The following is a 22,481-nucleotide window of genomic DNA, read 5'->3' as shown; positions in this document are numbered from 1 at the left end:
GAAACACTGATTTAGGTTAACTCAAATTCCGTGTCCCAACGTGGAAGCAGCTTTGGGAAGTTTGTTAGTTTTGCAGACCAATAAAGCCACAAATCAAGTCAAGTTTAAAAATACATGGGTGGGTGTGTCAGAAAGGCAGGCACAGCGGGATGGGGGAGCTTTGCTATAGGCCCAAGATGCCGTCTGAGGTTTGGGGTTGGTGGAGGCCAGTGATTTGCTAAGTCAGTAGATTTTTAGAGGTTTTTATCCATTAGTCACAGGGTCTTGGTTCTGACATAGAGGTGGACAATGAATGGCTATACAGGGCCTAAAGCTAACCCACGGTAATGGTAATTAGCCCTTTGGACCGTCAACATTCCAGCTTGTCCACATCACTGCTGTCTAATCAGTCAGTCCCTACACACACAGCTTCTCTTCTAGACACATCCATATGGTAGACAGCATTAGTTGACTTTTGGGTGTTAACCCTTGCATCCCAGAGATAAATTCCACTCGGTTGTGGTGTAGGATTCTTCCGTGATGTTGAATTTGATTTGCCAGCATATGTTAAAGATTTTCTCTATCCGCATGCACCAGAGTACTGAACTGCTATGGTTTTGGTGTCGGGAGTATACTAGCCTAACAGAATGCTCACAAACACTCCCCTCTCCTGACTTTTTCATAGTATTAAGCAGTGAAGCCATTTGTACCTGGGCTTTTCTTTGTAATGCTTGTTACTAATTTGTTTGCTTCAGGTATTTTTAGAATGTCTGTTTCTTCTTGAGTCAGTTTTAACAGTTCATTTATTTCAAGGAATTTGCTAATCTAATTTATCAATATATAATTATTAATAGTATTCCCTTATAACTTATTTCTGTAATATCAATATTAGTATCTCCTCTTTTGACTGACGTTATTTGAGTTGTCTCACTTGATTTTCTTAGTCATCTAGCTTAAAGGTTTGTCAATTTTGTCTATATTTTTTAAAAACCTTTTTATTGCTTTTTCTCAACTGCTTTTTTATTGTCTGCTTTGTTTTTACTGTTTGTTACTTTTTTAGTTACTTATTTCCTTCTGCTTTGTTTTTTTCAAGTACCTTAAAGGTTAAACCATCAGATTGAGATTTTCTTTTTTAGTATTATTATTGTATTTACAGTTGCAAACATTATTCTATAGCTAGGTGAGGTAGCACATGTTTGTGATTCCAGTCAAATCACAGTAGACTGAAGCAGGAGGATGGCGGAGTCTAAGCCAGCTTGAACTACATACTGAAACTGTCTCCAACCCCGTGTCCAACTCCACCCTGCACCAAACGAATAACCTGTTGCCTACTGCTTTTGCTGCATCTCTACAGTTCAAAGTATTATATATTTTCATCCATTTTAGAGTTATCTGTGTGTGTGTGTTGTATGTATGTGTACGTGTGTGTGTGTGTGTGCAACTTTAGGTGTCAGGAGTCAGTGCCAGGTGTTTCTTCTAGTGCCATCATCTTTTCTAAAAGACTGGTCTGTCCCTGGACCTGGAGTTTACTGTCTCTTCTAGGCTGCCTGGCCAGAGAGCCCTTAGGATCCATCTGCCCCCTCACCATGCTGTGTTAAAGATACAACTGGCTTTTATGTGCATGCTGGGATCTTTGTGTATCCATTGGGCATTATCCCAAGTATTTTCTAATTTGTAATTTGGTTTCGTCTTTGATTCACTGGTTACTTAGGAGTATGTTTAATTTTTATGTAATGGTGAGCTTCCTATTATTTTCTGTTAATAATTCCTACTCATATTTTATTGTGGTTAGAGAGCATACCTTACACTGTCTCACTCCTTTTGAAACTTTGTAAGGCTAATTTTATGGCTTACCTAGCAAGTGTCCTCTCCTAAATAATATTCCACAGTTATTACAAGGAATAATTATTTATTGTTAACTACTTTGCCTTTCTTTTTTGCTAATTTTCTTTTGCAGTGCTGAGAATCTCGTATATGCAAGGAAAATAATATACTACTGAGCTATATCACCAGCCTTTGGTGTTTTTGATACATAATTTTGTTATTTTGCTTTCAGCCCAGGCTGGCCTTAAACTCACAATCCTCCTTTCTCAGCCTCCCGGGTGCTGGGACTATAGATGTGTACGTATAATCCACTTATGTAGAGATTTCTGTATATTCGTGCTTAGTGTTCAATTTTATAGTGGTTGAGTCTTGTCTTCTCACATTGCTGTTCTGCCTATGTGATCATTATACCGCCTTGTTGAAAGTAAGACATTGAAGTCTCCAACATTTCATGTTGGTTTGTCTGTTTTTTCCCTTAAGTTTTTTTCCCGTGTTTTGGAGTTATGGATTTCCACACACGTGTGCCTATAATTGTTGTATCTGCCTGATGCAGTAACCCTTTTAGTATTGTATAATGTCTATTTCTTGTAACTTTTGGTTTAAAGTATTTCTGCTATTAGTATAACCAGTCCATTTTCTTGTGTTTTTGTTTGTATGATATGCTTAGCCATCCTTTTTTGTATACAAGAGGCAGACTTTATATTAAAAGAAGTAAGTAAATTGAAAATTAAAAGATTGTTCCACAATATAAGTAAGTTGCTTAGAGAGTCTTTGGCCTTTTGAGGTTGTTTTTTAAGTTTTGTTTGAGCAGTGTCAAATTTAGAGCTAATTATTTTTTCCTACTGAATCAAGACTTTTTGATGAAGTTTTTTTGATGACACCATTAGTCTTGGGATTTCTAGTTTTACGGTGGAGAAAGCACTGGTCCCTGTCCTGTGAGAGTGCCAGTGTCATCCTCCAGTCCTTCCACATGCTTCTTCTTCTTCCATTCTTAGCCAGTGTGATAATTTCCTCTCATATAGATGTTGGTCACTGTTTAGCTGAATCCTTCAGGAGGATCCAATGAAGAGCTAACGATTGCTCTTCGTCTGACTCTGCAGCACTTTGTCCTGCTGTGACCCTGGGAATCTAGACTCCTACCTGGATTCCCCTTCCCTGCCAGGCCTGGGATCTGGACTCTGGGACAGGAGGCTGAGGCAGTGGAGGCCCCACATTAAGTTCTTCTCAGTGTTCAGTGGATGTTATTTTGCCTGGTACTTGGCATTTTACAAGCCATTGTTTTGTATGTTTTGTTGGGTTTTGGGGGGTAGGGGAGTCAGGTGTAAATCCGATCTCTCATATTTCATCATGGCCAGAAACAAAAGTTTACATATTTCAGCAATTGTTTATCTTTATTTTTGTTTTTCTTCAGGAGACTACCCACAGAGCCAGCATTTTACCGAGTGGTAAACTTAAGGTAGAAAACGGTCAGATTTATCAGAACCCAGTTACCTGGCTCAAGGGTCTTCTGGGAGGTGGCGATTATGTGACCTGGAATTATGCTTGGAGTAAGGTAATTCTTAAATTTAACTTCATAATGAAATAGGAAATAATTATTTTTTACTTTCATACATCTCTACAAAAAATGTGAACGATCGCTGATTTGGTTTGTGCCCTGCGTGTGTCTCCTGTGATGTGCTACTTTTTTTCCACAGAGTGTTTGCCACAGTGCCCAGGGCATGTAGCACAGCTCACTGCACCCCCTTCCTTGTTTTTTATCTACTCTCAGAAACGTCATCCCACACCTGTGCACCTCTTTTTTTCTCCCAAGAAGCTTCAATTTTCTGAATCCATACAGAAAATAGCGATCATAAAGTAGCTGTGTTCTTATTAGTATCATGAAATAAATTCCCCAAGTACAAAGGGGATGGGCAAGAACCCTGAGGCTTACAGACATTCCGTTACACTTTCCCTTTGGAATATGGCACTATCCTCAAATCACTCAACGATTATTTTTCTCATTTTCACTTAAACTCTAAGACTTAGTAGCCTGGCTACTAATTCAGTCCTGTTTTCTGAATTATAAACTCAGTTAAGATCTCACTACTTTAAGAACCATCTTATACCATAGTTGACCCAGACAAGCATGCATCATCAAATCCATCTGTGCTGGATAGTTTTACGTCAACTCAACATACGCTAAACTCATCTGAGAGGCAGGAACCTCAATTAAGAAAATGCCTTCATGAGATCTAGTTGTGGGCAGGCCTGTAGGGCATTTTCTCAGTTAGTGATCAATGCAGGAGGGCCCAGCCCATGGTAGGTGGTACCATCCCTAGGCTGGTGGTCGTGGGTTCTATAAGAAAACAGGCTGAGCAAGCCATGGGGAGCAAGCTAGTCATGGGACTCCTCATCAGCTCCTACTTACAGGTTCCTGCCCTGTTTGAGCTCCTGTCCTGACTTCCTTTGATGATGAACAGTGATATGGAAGTGTAAGTCAAATAAACCCTTTTCTCCCTAAATTGCTTTTTGGCCATCCCAGCAATAAAAACCCTAACTAAAACACCGCCGTTGTCATTTCAAAGAATAGATGATACACTTAAATTCCACTAGCCCCTTCAGCAAGCCTCAAAGCACAAATTAACAGAGGATGGCTTCTTGTTTTGTCCAGCCTAGCTCTGCTTACACCCTCCTAACTCCTGCTCTGCCCCCAACTCTGCATTCCTCTAGACGGTTACCAGAGTAGTTTTAGTAATGTATTTTAGCTCCTTCACTTGTATCAGCATATTTTGGATTTTGTACCTTATGTAGTCTGTCTGCCATGCCTTCCACTCTCCTCTCCACCAAAGGATTAACTCCTCCCTCCTTTGGAATCACATATCTCCTTTCAGTTCATCCTTAGGTTTTTTTGCCAAGTCCTTTTCATGGATGCATAATTTATTACAAATGTTAGCAAACATCTTAATAATTTGATATTAATAATAATTAATAAAATTAATTAATAATAATAGTCCCTTTCATTGCAATATTTTTAAAAATGATGATAGATTATACTCTGCTGACACAGACTGTTTCCTCATGTTGTGAATCTGGCAGATTGCTTGCTTTAGGTCATTTGACTTCAGCGTACTCATGTTACAGTAAACCCAGTGAGGACTCACTGTCTCCTCTCTTTTCCTGCATTGGAACTACTACTGCGTTTCCTGCCTTTGAATAGTTGGTTATGACATATGACTCTTCTGCTATACTAGTGTCTCGTTAATGTATCATCTTGCTTCTGATAATTTCATATCAGCTAGACCTGTGGTTTAGCACCTATATGGTAGTGAAGCAAATACAAATGTGGGCCCTAAAAATAGGACAGTTCTTGATGTGAGATACCTATCCAGGTATGAGCAGCCTTAGAGTATTACTCTTTAAAAATTGTTAAAAGAAAAGAAAGCAGAGCTTTAACACTTCCTACGGGGCACTCATGCACTTTTAGTAAATGCTCAAGGCTAAGAAACATGATTTCTATGAGGTTGGGTTTTTTTGTTGTTTTACAACTTGCTTCTTTGGGCTTTAGGAGAACACCTAAAGTCACAGTCACTTCTGGATGCCAGGGATTTTTTGCATGTATTTCTGCTGACTAGTCTAAGAATGGTGATGGTATACAACCAGGGGTGATTAGCTGGCCAATACAAACACCAGGAAACTAAGACTCGCTCTGCATGCGCAGTGTGGCAGAGCCACTGCACAGAGCTGATTCTACCTCCCACACAGAGGGTAGACTGCTGCACTGCTTTGCCAGGGGAGTCCTGACGCTTACTCCCATTGGACAACACTGAAGTTTCTTGATGCTGCTGCCCTCTCGTAGCTACTAATGTTCATTCCAATGGGCAGAGGACCTCTGGTAAGAGACCAGATCACCCTAGTGCCTGGTTCATCCGTTCTTTTTAAGTTATGATCAGAGCAACAGTTTTTACAACAGCCATACATTAATCACTTTAAAAACCAGAAGTGGCTGTGTGTAGTGCCTCATACCCTTAGTCTTAGCAATTGGGAGGCAGAGACAAGGGGATCTCTATAAATTTGAGGTCATTTTGGTCTACACAGAAAGTTTCAGGGCAAGTAGAACTATATAGCTAGACCTTGTCTCAAAAGAATCAAAACAAGCAAAAAATAAAAACTGCCAGACCCAGTTCCATAGCTTCTGATCTGATAACCTTTGCAGGGCCCAGGAAGTGGTATTAGGGGAGGGGCACTTGCCACAGACCATGAGCGTTAGTGACCACACTATATGGTGTTAACGAAACTGAATATCTAACTGCAGAAGAATAAAATTAGATACATGTTTTTCACCTTATACAAAAGTCAGTTTGAAATAGATCAGAAACCTTAATTTAAAACCTGAAATGTCTAAAACATTGAAGGAAAACATAAAGCATATTCCTCAAGACAGTGGGGTCGGCGAGAATAGAGCACCAGCAGTGCAGGAAGTAGCCAGAGTACCAGGAGATGGTCTGTTTGAAAGGAAAGGTCTGTGCAGCCAATGGAACGCAGCAAGCACACAAACAGCCCACAGAATAGGAGAAAATCTTCGTGAACTGTGCTTCAGACAGAGGGATGATATCCATAATTTACAAAGAACTGCAAAAATTAAACAGCAAAAGAAATACCCTCTAACTGCTAGTTAACAAATGGACTAATGACATAAACACACTATTTTCAAAAGAAGAAACACGAATGACCAATACTATTTTTTAAGTGTTCGACATCCCTAGTCATCAGGAAATGCAAATTCAACTACTGTGAAATGACCCTACTCTAATCAGAGTGCTGTTGTCAGGACATCTGGAAGCAGCTGTGCGGAGGATGTAGGAGACGAGGAACCCTTATTCTCTGCTGGTGAGAGTTCAAATTAATATGACCAGTGTGGGAATCAATTTAGAGTTTCCTCGGAAAATTAAAAAGAACTACCATGTGACCCCACTGTTTCCTGGGCACACATACTCTGAACACTCCACATCCACCAATAGAGACAGCTACATATTCGTGTTTACTGCTGCACTGCTAAAGAGAGCAAGGAAATGCAATCAACACAGATGGAAACCAGCAAGTGACTCAATAATGAAAATGTACACATACAAAGGGACTATTATTGAACTGTAAAGAAAAATGAGTCAGGAAAGTAGCAGCAGAGTGGATAGAGTATACATATTATTATTATTATTATTATTATTATTATTATTATTATTATATTGTTATTATTTGAGCTCACTCAGATTCAGAAAGAAAAAATGCATGTGGCACGAGACTAAGAAAGGGGACTCCAGTGATGTTACGGGATGCAGTGATGTTACGGGATACAGGTAGGACACAGGAGCTGCGAGAGAAGATGCAAAGCTAGTTGTTTTTCCGGCCTTAACTTCGTCATAGTTTTTTCTTCTAATTGATAGTGGAAGTCTAAAACCCTGAACAGCGCTCCTTGAGAAGGCCATTCTGATTGTGCAGAGGTCTCTGGGATGCATAGTTTAGAGCGAGGCAGTGTTTGTGTGAGTGGTACTGTAATACAGCTATGTGATATCATTTCTGAGTTCATTACAATAAAATGATTTTGAAAATTCAGACTTTAAAAAAGATTCACAGCCTTAAACAATCTGCTTTGGGCACTGGAGAGATGGTTCAGCAGTTCAGAGCCCTGGCTGCTCTCCTGAAGACACAGGTTCTATTCACAGCGCCCACATGGCCGCTCACAACTGTTCGTAACCAGGTCTGGGAATCAGTGCCCTCTAACCTCCAAGGGCATGAGCACAAAAGTGGTGCCATACGTGCATGCAGGCCAAAGACTCATACACATAGAATAAAAAAGCAAATTTTAAAAATCTGTTTTGTAGCATTTATATTGTAGTGAAGCATATTTTGTTTTTGGTTTTATAAGAACCTGAGGAGGTTGACCAGACCAGGTTGGCTCTTACTAATTTACTAATAGAGTTTACACAAGTCTTTTTTTTTTAGATATATCATATTTAATTTTTAACTGCTTGTTATGTTATCAGTCACAGTTTAAAAATTACTGACTATACTTGAGGCAACATTGGTTACACCCCTTACCTAACCACATTCCATTTAGATATTTCCCCCAGCACAAAGTCATTCTGTCAACACTTGTTCCTCACCCTCACTGACTGATGGGAATCCACAGCTTCACCAAGATGATTTTTCCCCAACTTATTTACTTTCTCACTAAAATATATTCTTTTTCCTTAGTCTAATTGTCTATTCTTTTAACTCAAAAAGAAAAGTCACATGGATAGTGTTTTGCTGTAGAAAAATGTTCCATGATGGAATAAGAATGAAATGCAATCCCTATACAACTGGCTCTCTGGAAATTTTATATATTTCCTACCAATTTGCTTCTCAGAAGACAATAATAGACAAAAAAGAAAAAGAAAAAATGGGGGAAGGAAGGGGGAGAGGAAGGGAGGGAGGGAGGGAGGGAGGGAGGGAGGAAGGAAGGAAGGAAGGAAGGAAGGAAGGAAGGAAGGAAGGAAGGAAGGAAGGAGAAAGCCTAGTGATTATCCAGCTTTTTATGAGACACTGAAAGTGCACTACCTCATAGGTTTTCTATAACGATTAAATGAACTAGATATTAAAAATGTTTGAGAATAGCCTGTGACCCATAGCTAGATTTCAAAATGCAGGCTAATGTTATTGAAGATATTTTTGGGTACAAAACACAAGTCACATTAAGTTTTATCTTCCGTTTACATAGTATAATTTTGTGACTAGAGTTTTGAATTAAGAACAATGGTTATATAGTTAAGAAAATCTAAAAATGAAATTCTACTGTATAAGGCAAAACCCAGAATCCCCAGAAGAAACCCCCTAAGATGTACTCTAATAAAATTACAATCGATTAGATCTTACCCCAGGATTTCAGGTAGAAGTCAGTCCCTGGTTTCCAGGTGGCTTCGGATTCCATCTCCCTTTTGGCAAAGGCAATGGTGCAGTGCTGAAACTCCTGCTTTGGTACATGGCCAGAGATGTAGCTATGCAAGACCAGTTCCTCCTGGCTTCGCACCGACTATGCGGTGTGCCTTAAGCTAAGGACCTGCCCGTCATACACAAGTCTTTTCTGAGACAGATCAGCTGTTGAGTCTGAGAAGTACACGTATCAGTTCTGTCTCCACTCACACTATATACTGTCAGAAAATTTTGAGAAACTAACTACAAGATTTAATTTACTTAACATCTATAAAATGAAAGTCTTAATTTTAAAAAAATGGGTTTTTAATTTAGTGTATTTTCTGGTTGTTTCCATTTGGGGTTTTGTTTGTTGAGGCAGGCTCTCACTGTGCAGCATAGACTAGACTGGAATTCACATGTAGGGCAGACTGTCTTTGAACTTGATAGTGATCCTCCTCCTCTGCCTCTCAAGTCCTGGGATTTTAAGTATGCACTATTATTTCCACTATTATTTAGTTCTGTGTGTAAAGCTGTGGGGTTTTGCATGTTTTAATCACTTGCAGCGTTTGTGTTTGCCACTTCACGTTAGCTACCACCGTAGCATTATCCAGCACTTCCTGGTAGAAATGGTGGTTTCGTCTGAGGTGCAAGAGCAAACATACTCAGCCTGCTCTTTGGTGAGGGTAAAGTATGTTAGACATTTCCAGGACATTAAAAATATAAGATCCATTGTTTCTAATATTGCTTCTTTGAAAACTGACTGATAATTAGGGGCCTGTTCACTCCGTGACAAGAAAGAAGGGGATTGGCACCCTGGAGAGGTCCAATACGTTCCCTTTCCACCTTCAGACTTAGCTCTATGAGTTGAGCCTTCAGGGTCCCTTCATCTTACAGATCTATCTGTGGGTCACTCTGTTCAATTTAATAAGAATTATTATTTTATAATTTAATAAGAATAATTATTGAGCACTCAGAATATACAAGCAACCATGTCAAATGTTTGCTGAATATTATCTCTTTCAATCCTAACTTAATAAGCTGCATATAATTCTTTAAAAACAAACTGAGATACAGATTTAAGATCCATTCTTAAGAATTGAAACTTAAAAGTCTTTCATTCCATAACAGCCAGCACTATGTGACATCTAAGGGTATAAAAATGCATATGGCACAGACCATGTCCTCAAAAAGCTCATGATTGAATGGAAGCAAGACACATTAGCTCATTTAAATGAAATAGTTGCCATGACAGAAACAGGAGCACAGAAGTTATATAAGGCCGATGTGGGTATCATTCTTAAGTTTAGAAGTTTCAAAAATGTGCTTAGAGAGAAGAATGTTCATATTGAAACTTGACACACTGTCCACATGAACCTACCCTCTGGGAGTGAATTATCAGAGTGTCCTAGCTGAGAGTAGATAGATATTCGTGAGTCTGCCTCTGCCCTCCCTTTTACACACAGATATTTTAAAGCTCTGAGCTTTTAAGCTGATAACACATTAATTAATAGCTAAATTCACAAGCACCTTTTTAAAAGTACATATAGACCTAAATGTTATTAATGTGATCAATTAGATATCTCATTTCTTGAAAACTTCCATCAGTTGCATGGTTTAGTTCTATTATAATGATCACTTTTAGGTTGTAAAGCAGCAGGTACCAGATTACTAGCTGTTGTACATTCGTGAGTGATGAGAGAATTGGTGATAAACAAAGGTTGACAGACTTTTTTCTGTACAGGAGCAGATAGTGATTATAATCAGGCTCCACCGACACATGATTTCTGCCACAAGAGCTTAACTCTCTCCTAGCTGCTCCAAAGAAGCCAGAGATGTTAAGCAGATGAATGAGAACTATATCCCAACAAAATATTTTCATAAAATAAAGGGGGCAGGTTAGACATGGCTGTGATCTGTGGTATTATGAAACAATAGTTTACAAAAATCACATTTTTTCATGAAATAAGTATATTTGCCTCTTATAGAATATATGATTTTTAAATTCCATTTTCAACTACTTACAGGTAACGTACCTTGGAAAGGAGCTTTTGAAGTATGTTTCTGAAGAAGAGCCTGTTCCTCCGGAGCCATGTAACACACCTCAGCAGCAGCAGCCTTGCCTCCCAGGTACATGTAGCACAATGCCTATTTTGTAGTCATGGCATGCGGTATCCAAACTTACAGGAAAAGTCTTACTTCTTTCTCCCCAATTTTAACATAAAAATCAAATGTTACTTAGTATATTCACAGTGCGGGCAACCACTACCTCTGTGTAGCTTCAGAACACTGTTGTGGTCTCCAAAGACTCCTCTTCCAAGTCAGCAGTTACTCCCCATCCTCCACATCTCCCATCCCTAAGACCTGCTTTCTATGAATGGATGTGTTCTTCTAAATGTTTTATAAAGTGGAATAATGCACCGTGGCATGACATCTTCTCAAGTCATTTTTATAACACATCACACCCACAGCTATGTCTAGGAAAGTCCAGCAAACCTTTCTCCTCCTACTTTCTAACCTGGAAATCAAAAAAGAGCTAGCTGTATATTTTTGTTTATATCATGATGGCCATCTGCTTCTCATTTGTTCCCCTATTTCTTATAATATAAACAATTTCTTACTATTAATTTCTTTCCAAAAATCCTGATTTTTCTTTACTTCAGATACTTTCAGAAATGTATGTGCTAATTTGAAAGCTGTAGGTGTACCAGCAGGGCATCCAACTTCTCTAAACTTGATATAAGCCTGTAAATTCACAGACAGACCCTTAACAGATGCAATAAGCTGCTATTGGAGTTGTATTTCAGTTTTCTTTTTTATTGATTTTTTTCTGCTTCCTTCCCTTCCTCTCCCCTCCTGTCCCCTTCAACCCTCTCCCATGGTTAGGATTGTTGTGTCCCTATTTTATACCTGACAGTTTAAGTTAAAAAAATATATATATAATGCTTTAACCCAACTGCAAGAGAAACATTCAAGAGAGAGTATTTCTCTTTTCTTACACATTAAGTTAGGGAAATAAAGACTTGTCTCTGACACTGTAGAGACCAGCCCAGCCCGTGTGGGGACTTCAAGAGCCTACCCCAGATCATAACCAAAATCTGTTCTCTTATGTTTGCAGTGACCATTCTTCAGAGTTTTTTTTTTGTTTTTTGTTTTTTGTTTTTTTTTTTTTTTTTTTTTTTGAGAAATGAGGAAAAGGGGGAGTTAGAGCATTTTATACCTCTTACAGCTAGGACAGCTGTTGGTGGTTGTTTTGCTCTTCTTACTCTTTTGGGTTTTTGGGGGGGAGGAGAGAACAGCAACCAGCCCCCAAATAAATCACACATGGAGTCTTATTCTTTCTTATAAATGCCCAACCTTAGCTTGGCTTATTCCAAACCAGCTTTTCTTAACTATTATCCCATCTATCTTTTGCCCCTGGGCTTTTACCTTTCCTTACTTCTGTATATCTTACTCTTTCACTTTACTCTGTGGCTGACTGGGTGGCTGGCCCCTTCTTTTCTTGCTACTTGATATCTCTTTCTTCTTCTTCCCTCAGATTTCTCCTTATGTTTATTCTCTCTGCCTGCCAGCCCCATCTATCCTTTCTCCTGCCTCGCTGTTGGCCGTTCAGCTCTTTATTAGACCATCAGGTGTATAAGGCAGGCAAAGAATCACAGCTTCACAGAGTTAAACAATGCAACATAAAAGAATGCAACACATCTTTGCATCATTAAACAGATATTCTACAGCATAAACAAATGTATCACATCTTAAAAGAATATTCCACAACAGATGGTCATGTATTTAGGTTTGACCAAAGCAATATCTAAGCTACAAAAACTATTATAGAAGTGTATTGCTTCAATGACTCAGTATAAAAGCCAAGTAAATTGCTGTTTAAGAAAATAAAATCTGGAAGAAGGGAAGCTGAGACTGTTTTCACCTTCTTTTATAAGTAGTGTATATAGAACTTAAAACATTGCAAATAGAGTGTTAGACCTTATGCCTGTCTTTCTTATTATCAATCATTGCTGATTGCCTAGCTTTTATCCTTCTGAGAGATTGAAGAGGTCTTTGAGTTCAAAAAGATTTTTATAGACTCTTATTTCATATACTCCCCAATGTTTACCACACCTTAGCTTCCAATAAATATCCATTAACTAATATTCATTGAATGTGTGAATAGATGAATGTAAGCATGAATATGATCCAAAGAACTCTTCGTTAAAACATGATTTAGTTGGATGATCTTAATAAGTAGGCATATCAAGATCTCAAAGACTATAATAGAATTTGAAGGAATTCAACAAATGGTAAATGAAATTTTAGTTACTATTACCTCTTTTAAAACATTTATTCTTTCTCTTCTCTCTCTCTCTCTCTCTCTCTCTCTCTCTCTCTCTCTCTCTCTCTCTCTGTGTGTGTGTGTGTGTGTGTGTGTGTACATTTGTGCACATAACATGCATGCCATGGTGTGCATGTAGAGGTCAGTGGACAACTAGCAGCAGTCAGTTTACTTCATCAACCATGTGGTTCAGAGGATCAAACACAGGTCCTTTACCTACTGGCCCATCCTGCCAGCATAGTTAGAATCTTCTCTTTCTGCCTCTAATTGTGGGGTGGCAGAGGTAATGGTCCTTCCTATCTTTTCAGTCAGAAATTAGAGAGCACACACATTCACTGTTGTAGTCCCTCTCTTCCTCTTCATGAGAAGTCTTTTCAGCTTCGTTCATCATTGTTTCTTAAATTTAAAACAATCAGATGACATTTTACAGAACACACAGCATCTTCCTTAATGTGTGTATGCATGTATGTGTGCATATATGTATGTATCATTTGACTTGTATCAAGAGAATCTTAAATCATGGAAATAATAAGATTTTAAGTTTTTAATCTGGCCATCCTAAGACTTTCTTGAAGCCATATGGAATGTGGTGCAAACTTATAATTCTAGCACACAGGAGGCCAAGGCAGGAGGATTGCAAACTCCAAACCAGACTATGCTATGGAGTGAGATCCTGTCTCAAAAAGTGCAGGCCCATTTTATGTATTTGTGTTTCCTGTCGGTATAGTACTGAGATACTCAAAATATGTCAACATTAAGCTAATCATATATAGGAAAGAGAAAGAACATTAAGATGTTTTAGAAGCCATCACTTTAACATACTAATTATGTATTATAGAGTCCTGATGTCTTGTTTGTCTCTTAATAACAATGTGCTTTTCCAGGAAAAAATCATAACATGCTTTTCCAGATTATAACAAAATAATCCCTCCCCCCCCTCTCTATCCTGTCAAGTTCACAGAGAACACCAAGCATCCTGTGACCTGTTGAAATAATTGTTGATCATTTGTCAGTGTTTGAAATTACATTTGTCATGGGAAGAATTTGGTTTGTCTCTGGTTCCTGGTGCAGAACTCCTTAAGCCTTTGGAATTTCCCAAATGAAAAGGATGATAGTTTTTTTTTTGTTGTTTTTTTGTTTTTTTTTTTTCTGAGATGGATCGTGACTGGTTCCTGGATAGCTTCAAGAGGGCAGCTGATCTTCAGAGAGACCAAGCTTTGATTGGAAATTTAGAGCCTTCATATCTTCAAGCTTTATGAAAGAGAAGAGCTAATACTGAGTTAACCACTAGTGGCCAGTGATTTGACCAGTTACTTTAGGCCTGTGAAAAGGTAGTTAGGCTATAGCAGGAACATGGGGTAACCCCTTTTACCTCATGGCTAGCTTGGCCAAGAAGCAAAAGAGAGAGGAGGTATGGTCCTGCTGGATCCAGGGGCATGTCTTCGGTATCCTAGGAACCTTACTTAACGTAGGCCCCACTTTTCAGAGGTTTCACCACCACCTCTCAACACCATTACGCAGAGTCGAACTGTCAACATAAAGGCCTGTGGAAGACGTTCAAGAGTCAAACTACAACAGCCATCGAGTTGCTGTCAGACAGTTGGTCAGTTGATATGAGGGAAAAATAACAAAAGTCAAAATGTCAAAAGTGCTGGGAATAAATAGAGCTCATTAGAATGAAATACATCTGTAGGTCTAATACGGTGTTTTCCATTTTGAACCAGACTAAGTCAAGTTTCATTCCAAAATCCTAATGCAGTGTAGTGCTTAGCTCATAAGACCAAGTCCTGGAAGTCTGAGTTAAACTTCACCATATGCAAATATGAACTTGGGGCCTGCTATATAGATAATAAATCTAAGAACTAGAGAAGTCAACTAGGTTAATTGAAAAGAACTGATTAGTGAGATTTCAGAAGTAAACTGAGGTGGGAAAACAAATCTGATGATTTTTATTTTTGTTCTATTAAGTGAAAAAAATTAAAACACGCGGGGAAAAAGCCAAAAATAAAAATTACATTAACCTAACCAAATTTTTTTTTTTTTTTTTTTTTTTTTTTTTGGTTTTTCGAGACAGGGTTTCTCTGTGGTTTTGGAGCCTGTCCTGGAACTAGCTCTGTAGACCAGGCTGGTCTCGAACTCACAGAGATCCACCTGCCTCTGCCTCCCGAGTGCTGGGATTAAAGGCGTGCGCCACCACCGCCCGGCCCTAACCTAACCAAATTAACATATCTGCTGAAGTACTAATTCTGGCAACTAGTTAACATGAAAGTTGCCTTTATATTATTTTGCCTAGTTTGTGAACCTAGCAGTTCAGTTTGAATATACTTGTAGAATAGATAGCTTCTGGTACTATTACCTGAGGAAGATTTATTTCTCCCCACCCCATTCATGGACGTAACAGGCCTTTGCCTGCACAGTCCTTGTTGGAAAGGGAGCATGACAAGAGTATTAAGCGTTCACTTGCATGTGCTACTGTTTGTTTATAGGCCTCGGACGCCAACAGTCCTGTTAGGAATTATAGCTCAGTAGCAATGAAAATTAAAGGACAAGGTGTTTCTACCTATCAACCAAATGATTGCCTTAATTCAGCTATCAGTGCAAAAGTTGTGGTCATCACTACAAAAATATTCAACATCTGACTCAAGAAGGGATTGAATCCCTTCTCAGGGTCCTAACTTCCTCTCTTTATTCACAAAAATTCTCTCAGAGAGAGAATTTCTTCTTTAATCCTTCACTAACACTTCTTGATAATTTGTCCCTCGCACAGACATAAGATAAGAAGGGAGATTTTTCTTTTTTATTTAATAATGGGTTATATCTTGAGTCATTAAACATAGGAGCTCCATGGAAACCCCCAAGCATAGTAAGGCCGCTGTACTCATAGATCAGAACCTTCCTCAGCCCTCATCAGAGAAGCTTCTTGCCATAGATGAAAGCTAACACAAAGACCCGAAACTAAACGATGTGCGGAAGACGGGAAAGTTGATGCGATCCCTGACTAGAAGCCTCAGCCCTGTCGACTAGTATTCATGATCCTGGAAGGTACTCTAGAAAAGTAATCAACAGTGTCTCCCAGCTACAATCCCTGCAACCTGCAACAGTGGCCTGCTTGCAAGATATACTGGTGTAATAGTATGGGAGCTACCAACAACTTTCTGGTTGGATTTAAGGCCCACTTGATGACACTGCTAACGTGACCATGGACATGAGACTAGGTAGGTCGTGGACCTAGAGGAAACCCAATATATTATTCTGCTAAAGGAATATGGTGATAAAATTACTCCTGACATCATATCCTATATTCATAGACCAGTGCTTCGCTTGGCCCTCGTCAGAGAACCTTCTTTCAGGAGATAGGAGCTGACATAGAGATCCATCACTAGATAATGTGCAGAGAGTGAGAAACTTGGGAGCACTTGGTCTCACAGAGACTGTGGCAGCACCTCACTCACGGGACCCACACAGGTTCAAGCCAGACGGAGTCCTAGCACTGAGAGGGAGAAGCAGACGTGGACTTCCACCAGACGGGGTTCTTCTTACCTTTTTACGGATGGGGTCTCACTGAGTAGGGCAGACCCTTGCTCAGGAGTAGTTGGCCAATACAAAATGAACTCAGTCTTACTTTTGTGGACTTTTTGTCTCATTTTGCTCTGTTTGAACACTTTTTTGTTTATTTTTATCTTCATTTGTGTGGTCTGCAGGGATTGTGTGTGTTTCTTGGGGCTTTGTCATTTTGTTTTTGTTCTAGTTTTTTTTTTCTAAAGAGAAAAAAGAACATAAATTTGGGTGGTTAGAGAGATGAGGAAGACATGGAAGGAATTAGGAAAGGGGAAAACATGACCAAAATACTGTATGAAACCTTTTTCCATAAAAAGGATTTTTTTTAAGCTGAAAACTCAGCAACAGAATCCCAGAAAACAGCAGGTGTTGGGATAGGAACAAGCCCGAACTGGAGTCCCAGAAGAAACATTAATTCTGGAACTGTGTTTCTGTCTACTTACTTTTCAAAAGACTATTTCAAAATAGGCATTCAAAACTACATATGCATTTTTTTCAGAAAAGAAAAAATATAACTGGCAGTGGGCAGGGGAATTTTTTTGGTTGGTGTGATGGCTCACCAGATTAAAGCACTTTCTGCTAAGCCTGACTAGTTGAGTTCAATCTCTGACACCCATAGGGTAGAAGGAGAGAGCTAACTCCCAGAAATGGTCCCCATGTGTGCTCTGTGACTTCTGCATGCCCTGCCCCCACCACACACACAAAATATATACAGTTCTGCCAGAGGGAAGTTTGTATATTGACAACGTACAGCAAGTATAATGGCAACACAGTCACCTTGTATTTCTGCTCTGTCGTCTTTACTATGTTCTTAGCTCAACTCGAGCCATCACATCTGAACTCTAGACATTAGGAGGCAACCTTAAGGAATTGTGCCAAAAGACTAACCCAGAACTATGGCATACACTTCATCGGCCAGGATTTAATCAAATTCCACACATAGCTGCCAGGAAAGTTTCCCATATAACGTATTAGCCAGCATTCTGTCAGCTGGCAGAACAAAAAGCCAAAAAGGAACGAACCAGTAGTTTCTGCCAAAAGGGTTCTTAAGGTAGCAAAATACACCTGTCACTTTTAATGTCACTGAAGTGAAATGCCTGAAAGAAACAGCTGGAGAGGAGCAAGCTTTCTTTCGACTCACAGTTTCAAAGTCTAAGGTTGTTTAGTTCCATGTGCTTTAGAAAGACACGATGGTTCCGAAATGTCCCCTTCATAGCTGACCAGGAATCAGAAAGCAGGAGAAGAGGTAGCCGGCATAACATGTGCTCCAGGACCTTCCTTCAGTGACCTACTTCATCACCATGGATCTATCCACTCAAGTTTTCATGACCTCCCCAATTAGCACTGCCAGCTAGCGACCAACTATTCAAAATTAGAGCCTGTGGAGAACATTTCATATCCAAGCCACAACACTGTAAATAGAGAAAATACTAGTTTAGACACAGCAAATTATGTTGGATAATTTCATATATTACAAGGAACTTTACACTGGAAATTGAAGCAGTGGGCCTGTCTGAACACTGGATTTTTTTTTAAGTATGTTATAATTAAGAGTTGGGCCAGTTTTAAAGAGCTTGAGTCAATAAAGGAGTCTTGGCCTGAGGTAGTAGGGTATTGTGCATCGGCATCAGTATGTGCTCTCTCAGCTGGGGCCTTGCTGCTCTGCCCCTTTAAAACCACATACAGGAATCCCTGAATTTGCTGTGTCAATACATCCCTGTTTCTCCCATAAGTTCAAGACCAGCCTGAGCAGTATAATGAGATCTCATCTCAAAATAAACAAAACCCCCTTTATTTTACTGTCCATAGAATGAGAGCACGAGACAGAGTGTCTGAAACTGTTCTTGTATATAGAGCTGCAACAAGTCTCTTGTTAGCAAGGCATACAACAAGTTTCTCCCTCTTGAAGTACCAGATTTAACTAAGCATTGTACTCATGCCCAGTGAGCAGAGAATACAGTTTTAAAGCAGAATTTTGATCCATATACAGATTAAATTCCTTTGCTATCTACTCAGCCACTGCCAACAGAAACTTTAGCAGGCACCTTCCTAGGTCTACAGATTTTAAAGGGCACTAAGTCCATGTAAAAGATGCTCATGCTAGCCATCAGGAAGGCATCAATGAAAACAGTAGTTTTATTTTGTATAACCAGAGTGGGATAGCTTTTAAAAATTCATACTATGCAGTATCCATAAGGATATGGAGAAGAAAATAGGCATCGTCATAGATAACTTATATGCTGGCAGTTGTAATTGAGGACTTTAGGTGGACACTGGCAGACATGTCTGAAATATGAAGTATGTACACATCCACAGCCTAGTCACTTAGCTTACAAATAGCAGTCCTACAGAAGTAATTGCACATGACTGAAATAAAGCATAGATTAGAAATAGACTGTCACAGATGGATTGAACACTCAGAACATGTAGATGCAGTGTCTGTCTGTGGAGATAAGGACGGGCAGTGCCGTACTGTTGTGAATTTTACAAGCTTAGAAATATCTCCCATCCTCAAGTTTTGTGGGATACCTTGTTTCTGGAAATGGGGTTTGTTGATACATGCCCAAAGTCTCAATTACTTAGGAGCTTGAGCCGGATTCCCAAAGTCCATCTGTTCAGTTGGAGATCTATGAAAACACAGCTTTACAGCCAGCAGGGAAACAGTCTGGGTGAGGGAAGAATGAAACTCGGTTCAGCCCAATTTAGAAAACCAGCGCTGGTCCAAGACTTCAAGAGTCTGATATCAGGTTGTATGTTTTTGCACATTTAAGCACGGCACAATTTTGGGAAGAAGTTTTCATGTAACAGTTAACTCAGACCGGTGAGTGCAACAGAGCTTAAGACATGTTTACATTGAAGCTCTTTGAAAGGACAGACAGCTTTGTAAGATGGGTTCTGATGACTTTAAAACATTGTTCAAAATAAGGGTGTTGGGAGTGTGACTGAGGTGAGCACAATCCATGTAGGTGTCAGGCCAGCCTGGCCCTAAGATGACAGAGAAGTCACTTGGGTTGTCGTAAAGTACAAGAAACATCTCTCCCAAGGATGAGTTTTATGTCTTAGAAGTAGTGCTCAGGATTTATACGGAAAGGATCTGGGATAAATAAAACATAAATTCTGGGAGATACAGGCAGAGTCTGGCTCATCAGACAGCAAAGGATCACCAGGTTGTAAACTACATCTCTTTCCTTTTAAGGATGCCTGTGAGTTTAACTTTCCTGGCTTCCCCAGTGCTTATCTATGTATTTTTGCCCTCTACAATTAATATGAGAATTATATATTTTCTATAAGGAACGTATTTTAAAATGTGAAAAGCATTCGATTGTAGTAACAGGTGTGTGCTCAGATGTGTGTAGATGTGGGTGCACATGTGACAGCCAAGAGTTAGCCTTGGCTACTGTTCTTCAGTTGCTGCCTACCTTAGTTTTTATTTTGTTTAATTTTTTCCTTCATTTATTTTGCTTTATTTTGTTTTGGGTTGTTTGGTTTTTTTGTTGTTTGTTTGTTTTTGTTTTTGCAACAAGTTCTCATTGGCCTGAAACTTACCAAGAAAGCTAAGCTGGGTGGCCAATGCAGGGATCCACCTGCCATCACTGCCCCTCTCTGCTGGGATTACAAAGATATACCACTGCCTTCTCTGCCTGGTTTGGGGGGCTTTGTTTGCTTTTCTTTCTTTTCTTCCCCTGAGTTCTGGGGATCAAGCTTAGGTCTCTATGACAGTAGTCAAATGAGGACGTTACTGACTGAGCTGTCCGCAGTCTATAAGTGACGGTTTACAACCCCACTCAGACTGACCTAAACCACTAAAATTGGAATTTTATTGATACATGTACATGTCAGTAAAGGCCAGGGAAGATCCACAGGCTTTATTGAGGTTTCAGACAGCATCACTAAACAGAATTTTCCTCTCTCAACTTCTAAATACAATCCCAGAAACCTGGTATAGTGATAAATACTTGTGATCCTACCTTCAGGAGGTTAATGCAGGGGGGATCAGAAGTTCAGGGTCATCCTGTTTTGTGGTGAATTCAGGCTAGCCTGAGATGCATGAAACCACTTTTAAAAATGACGGCCTCTCTTTACCCAAGGCTGTCTACCTATTGGCTCAAGTCCAGAAGGGGGACTTATCTGTGACTCTTCCCCAAAGACTTGGCAGAGATTCCACCTCCCTCTGAAGGGATTGTGCTCCTGTCACTGAGTCAGCTCCTGATTTGGTGCAGATGTAAATGAATCAAGACGTTTAGAATAAATACAGCCCAAAGCACATGAGCCAAGTCAGGTGAAAGGGAAAGTCACAGACAGGCAAGTTCTGGGGGAAATATAGATGGGCACTGGTCATCAGAAGCACCATTGCCCTTAAAATACCTGACTTTATGAAACATCTCTATCCATAGGATATGGATAAAATTAATGGACTACTTGGTGTGTCTAGCTAAAACTGCCTTGGTAAAGTTTTAACACACTGACCATCTCTGTGGAGAAAGATTTGATTTGGAATTGATGAGTGACTCAAATAACCAAACTCAGAGACTATTGGAGATTGAAGCAACCAGTTTAACATCATTCACCCTTTCAAGAAGCAGAGGCGAAAGAACCCTCTTCCTCATCGAAGAGCTCTAGAAGTGCTGCCATTGCCTGGAGACCATGCTCCACATATATGTAGATGAAGACTAGAACATTGGTCATCTGTCTTCTATTCTGAAACAGCCTGATTAATAATTAATCAGTAATCAATAGTGATCATTATAATGGCAACAGTTATTTTTTTGTCATCTGCCAAGTAACAAGTATACATGCAAAATTTCATTTAGTCTTCACATCTTTTTTATAAGTTTTATTCACAACTTATTGGAAATTGAGGGCCAGGAAGACTTATTCAGCTACCCTCCAAAGTTTCCTTTATGCTTTTTCTGCTATAATTTTAGACTACAAACAGCTCTCTCCTCCTCCTTACCCTCCTCTCCCCGATCCCACCAGTGCGTGCTCCTTTCCTCCCTTCCATAGGTTTGTCTGAGGTATAGAAAGTGGAATGATGACTGTCCTGGTCAGAAAACTTATCAGCTATGCTCGGGTATGGACTGACTGGATTCTAGAATATGTAATAACTATGTTTAATGCTTACATTATAAAAGGCTGGTTTTAATTTTGATTTCTGTTTTAACAGGCACTTCCGGAAAGTCAGTGCAAAGTTTCCCTCATTATCTACAGATAAAAGAAATACTTGCAATCAGCGACCGAGAGCTTCTGCCAAGCCATGTAATGGAGCAGCATTGGAAGTTCTATGTGGAATGCAAGAAGCTACCATTCTGAAGCCTGCGTTCTTGGTAGCCTGTTTCGTATTGTTCTTCTAATCAGCAGCCAGCCATCCCATCTTGTGTCGCGGGAGCTGTGTATTCACTGTGATAAGAAAACTGCTAGGCCAGGCTAGTGCTTTCGTGCCAGTGAAATAAAGGCATTCCTGAAGAAGACTGGTGAGTCTCTTGCTTTAGTTTTATTGACAGAAACTTAAAACTGACCTTTCATTCGGCACTTCTGCCTCAGCGTGAGTAACAGTTCTTGTGAGGGAAGATACGCGTAAAAGTGGTTCACAGGTAATTATCCCCTAAGAGACCCTGGGTTGTTTTCCCCAGTTACTCTGATCAAAAAAAATAAAATAAAATTATGAAGGAAATTGAAGTTCTATATAAGATTAGTATAGTATAAGATTTATGTAAGATTAGTATAGGCAGTGCTAAATCTTAGAACAGAACTGACCAGTGCTGACTGGGGCTGACTGTCCCTGAAGGATGTGCCTTTGCCGTCTACACTGCCATGAGCATTTGGAGAACTCAAGAGCTTTATCAGTTTCCCCAAACTCCTTACTATTTTG

At 39.6% G+C, this 22,481-nt stretch overlaps 1 protein-coding gene across 1 annotated transcript in view; it reads left to right on the top strand.

The window, feature by feature from the left end:
• The window catches only part of Ankrd31 (ankyrin repeat domain 31), a 140,980-nt gene extending 119,045 nt beyond the window's left edge, over positions 1–21,935 (top strand). The window contains exons 25-27 of the mRNA XM_057789871.1: positions 3,215–3,355; positions 10,755–10,857; positions 21,777–21,935. Coding sequence (XP_057645854.1) covers positions 3,215–3,355; positions 10,755–10,857; positions 21,777–21,922 — 390 coding nt within the window. The 3' untranslated portion in view covers positions 21,923–21,935. The remainder of the gene's footprint in view (positions 1–3,214; positions 3,356–10,754; positions 10,858–21,776) is intronic.
• The last annotated feature ends 546 nt before the right edge of the window (positions 21,936–22,481 follow it).

The sequence above is a fragment of the Chionomys nivalis genome, chromosome 15 (genome assembly GCF_950005125.1).
Source record: "Chionomys nivalis chromosome 15, mChiNiv1.1, whole genome shotgun sequence".
Classification (NCBI taxonomy): Eukaryota; Metazoa; Chordata; class Mammalia; order Rodentia; family Cricetidae; genus Chionomys; species Chionomys nivalis.
This window is presented reverse-complemented; position numbering and strand designations above follow the sequence as displayed.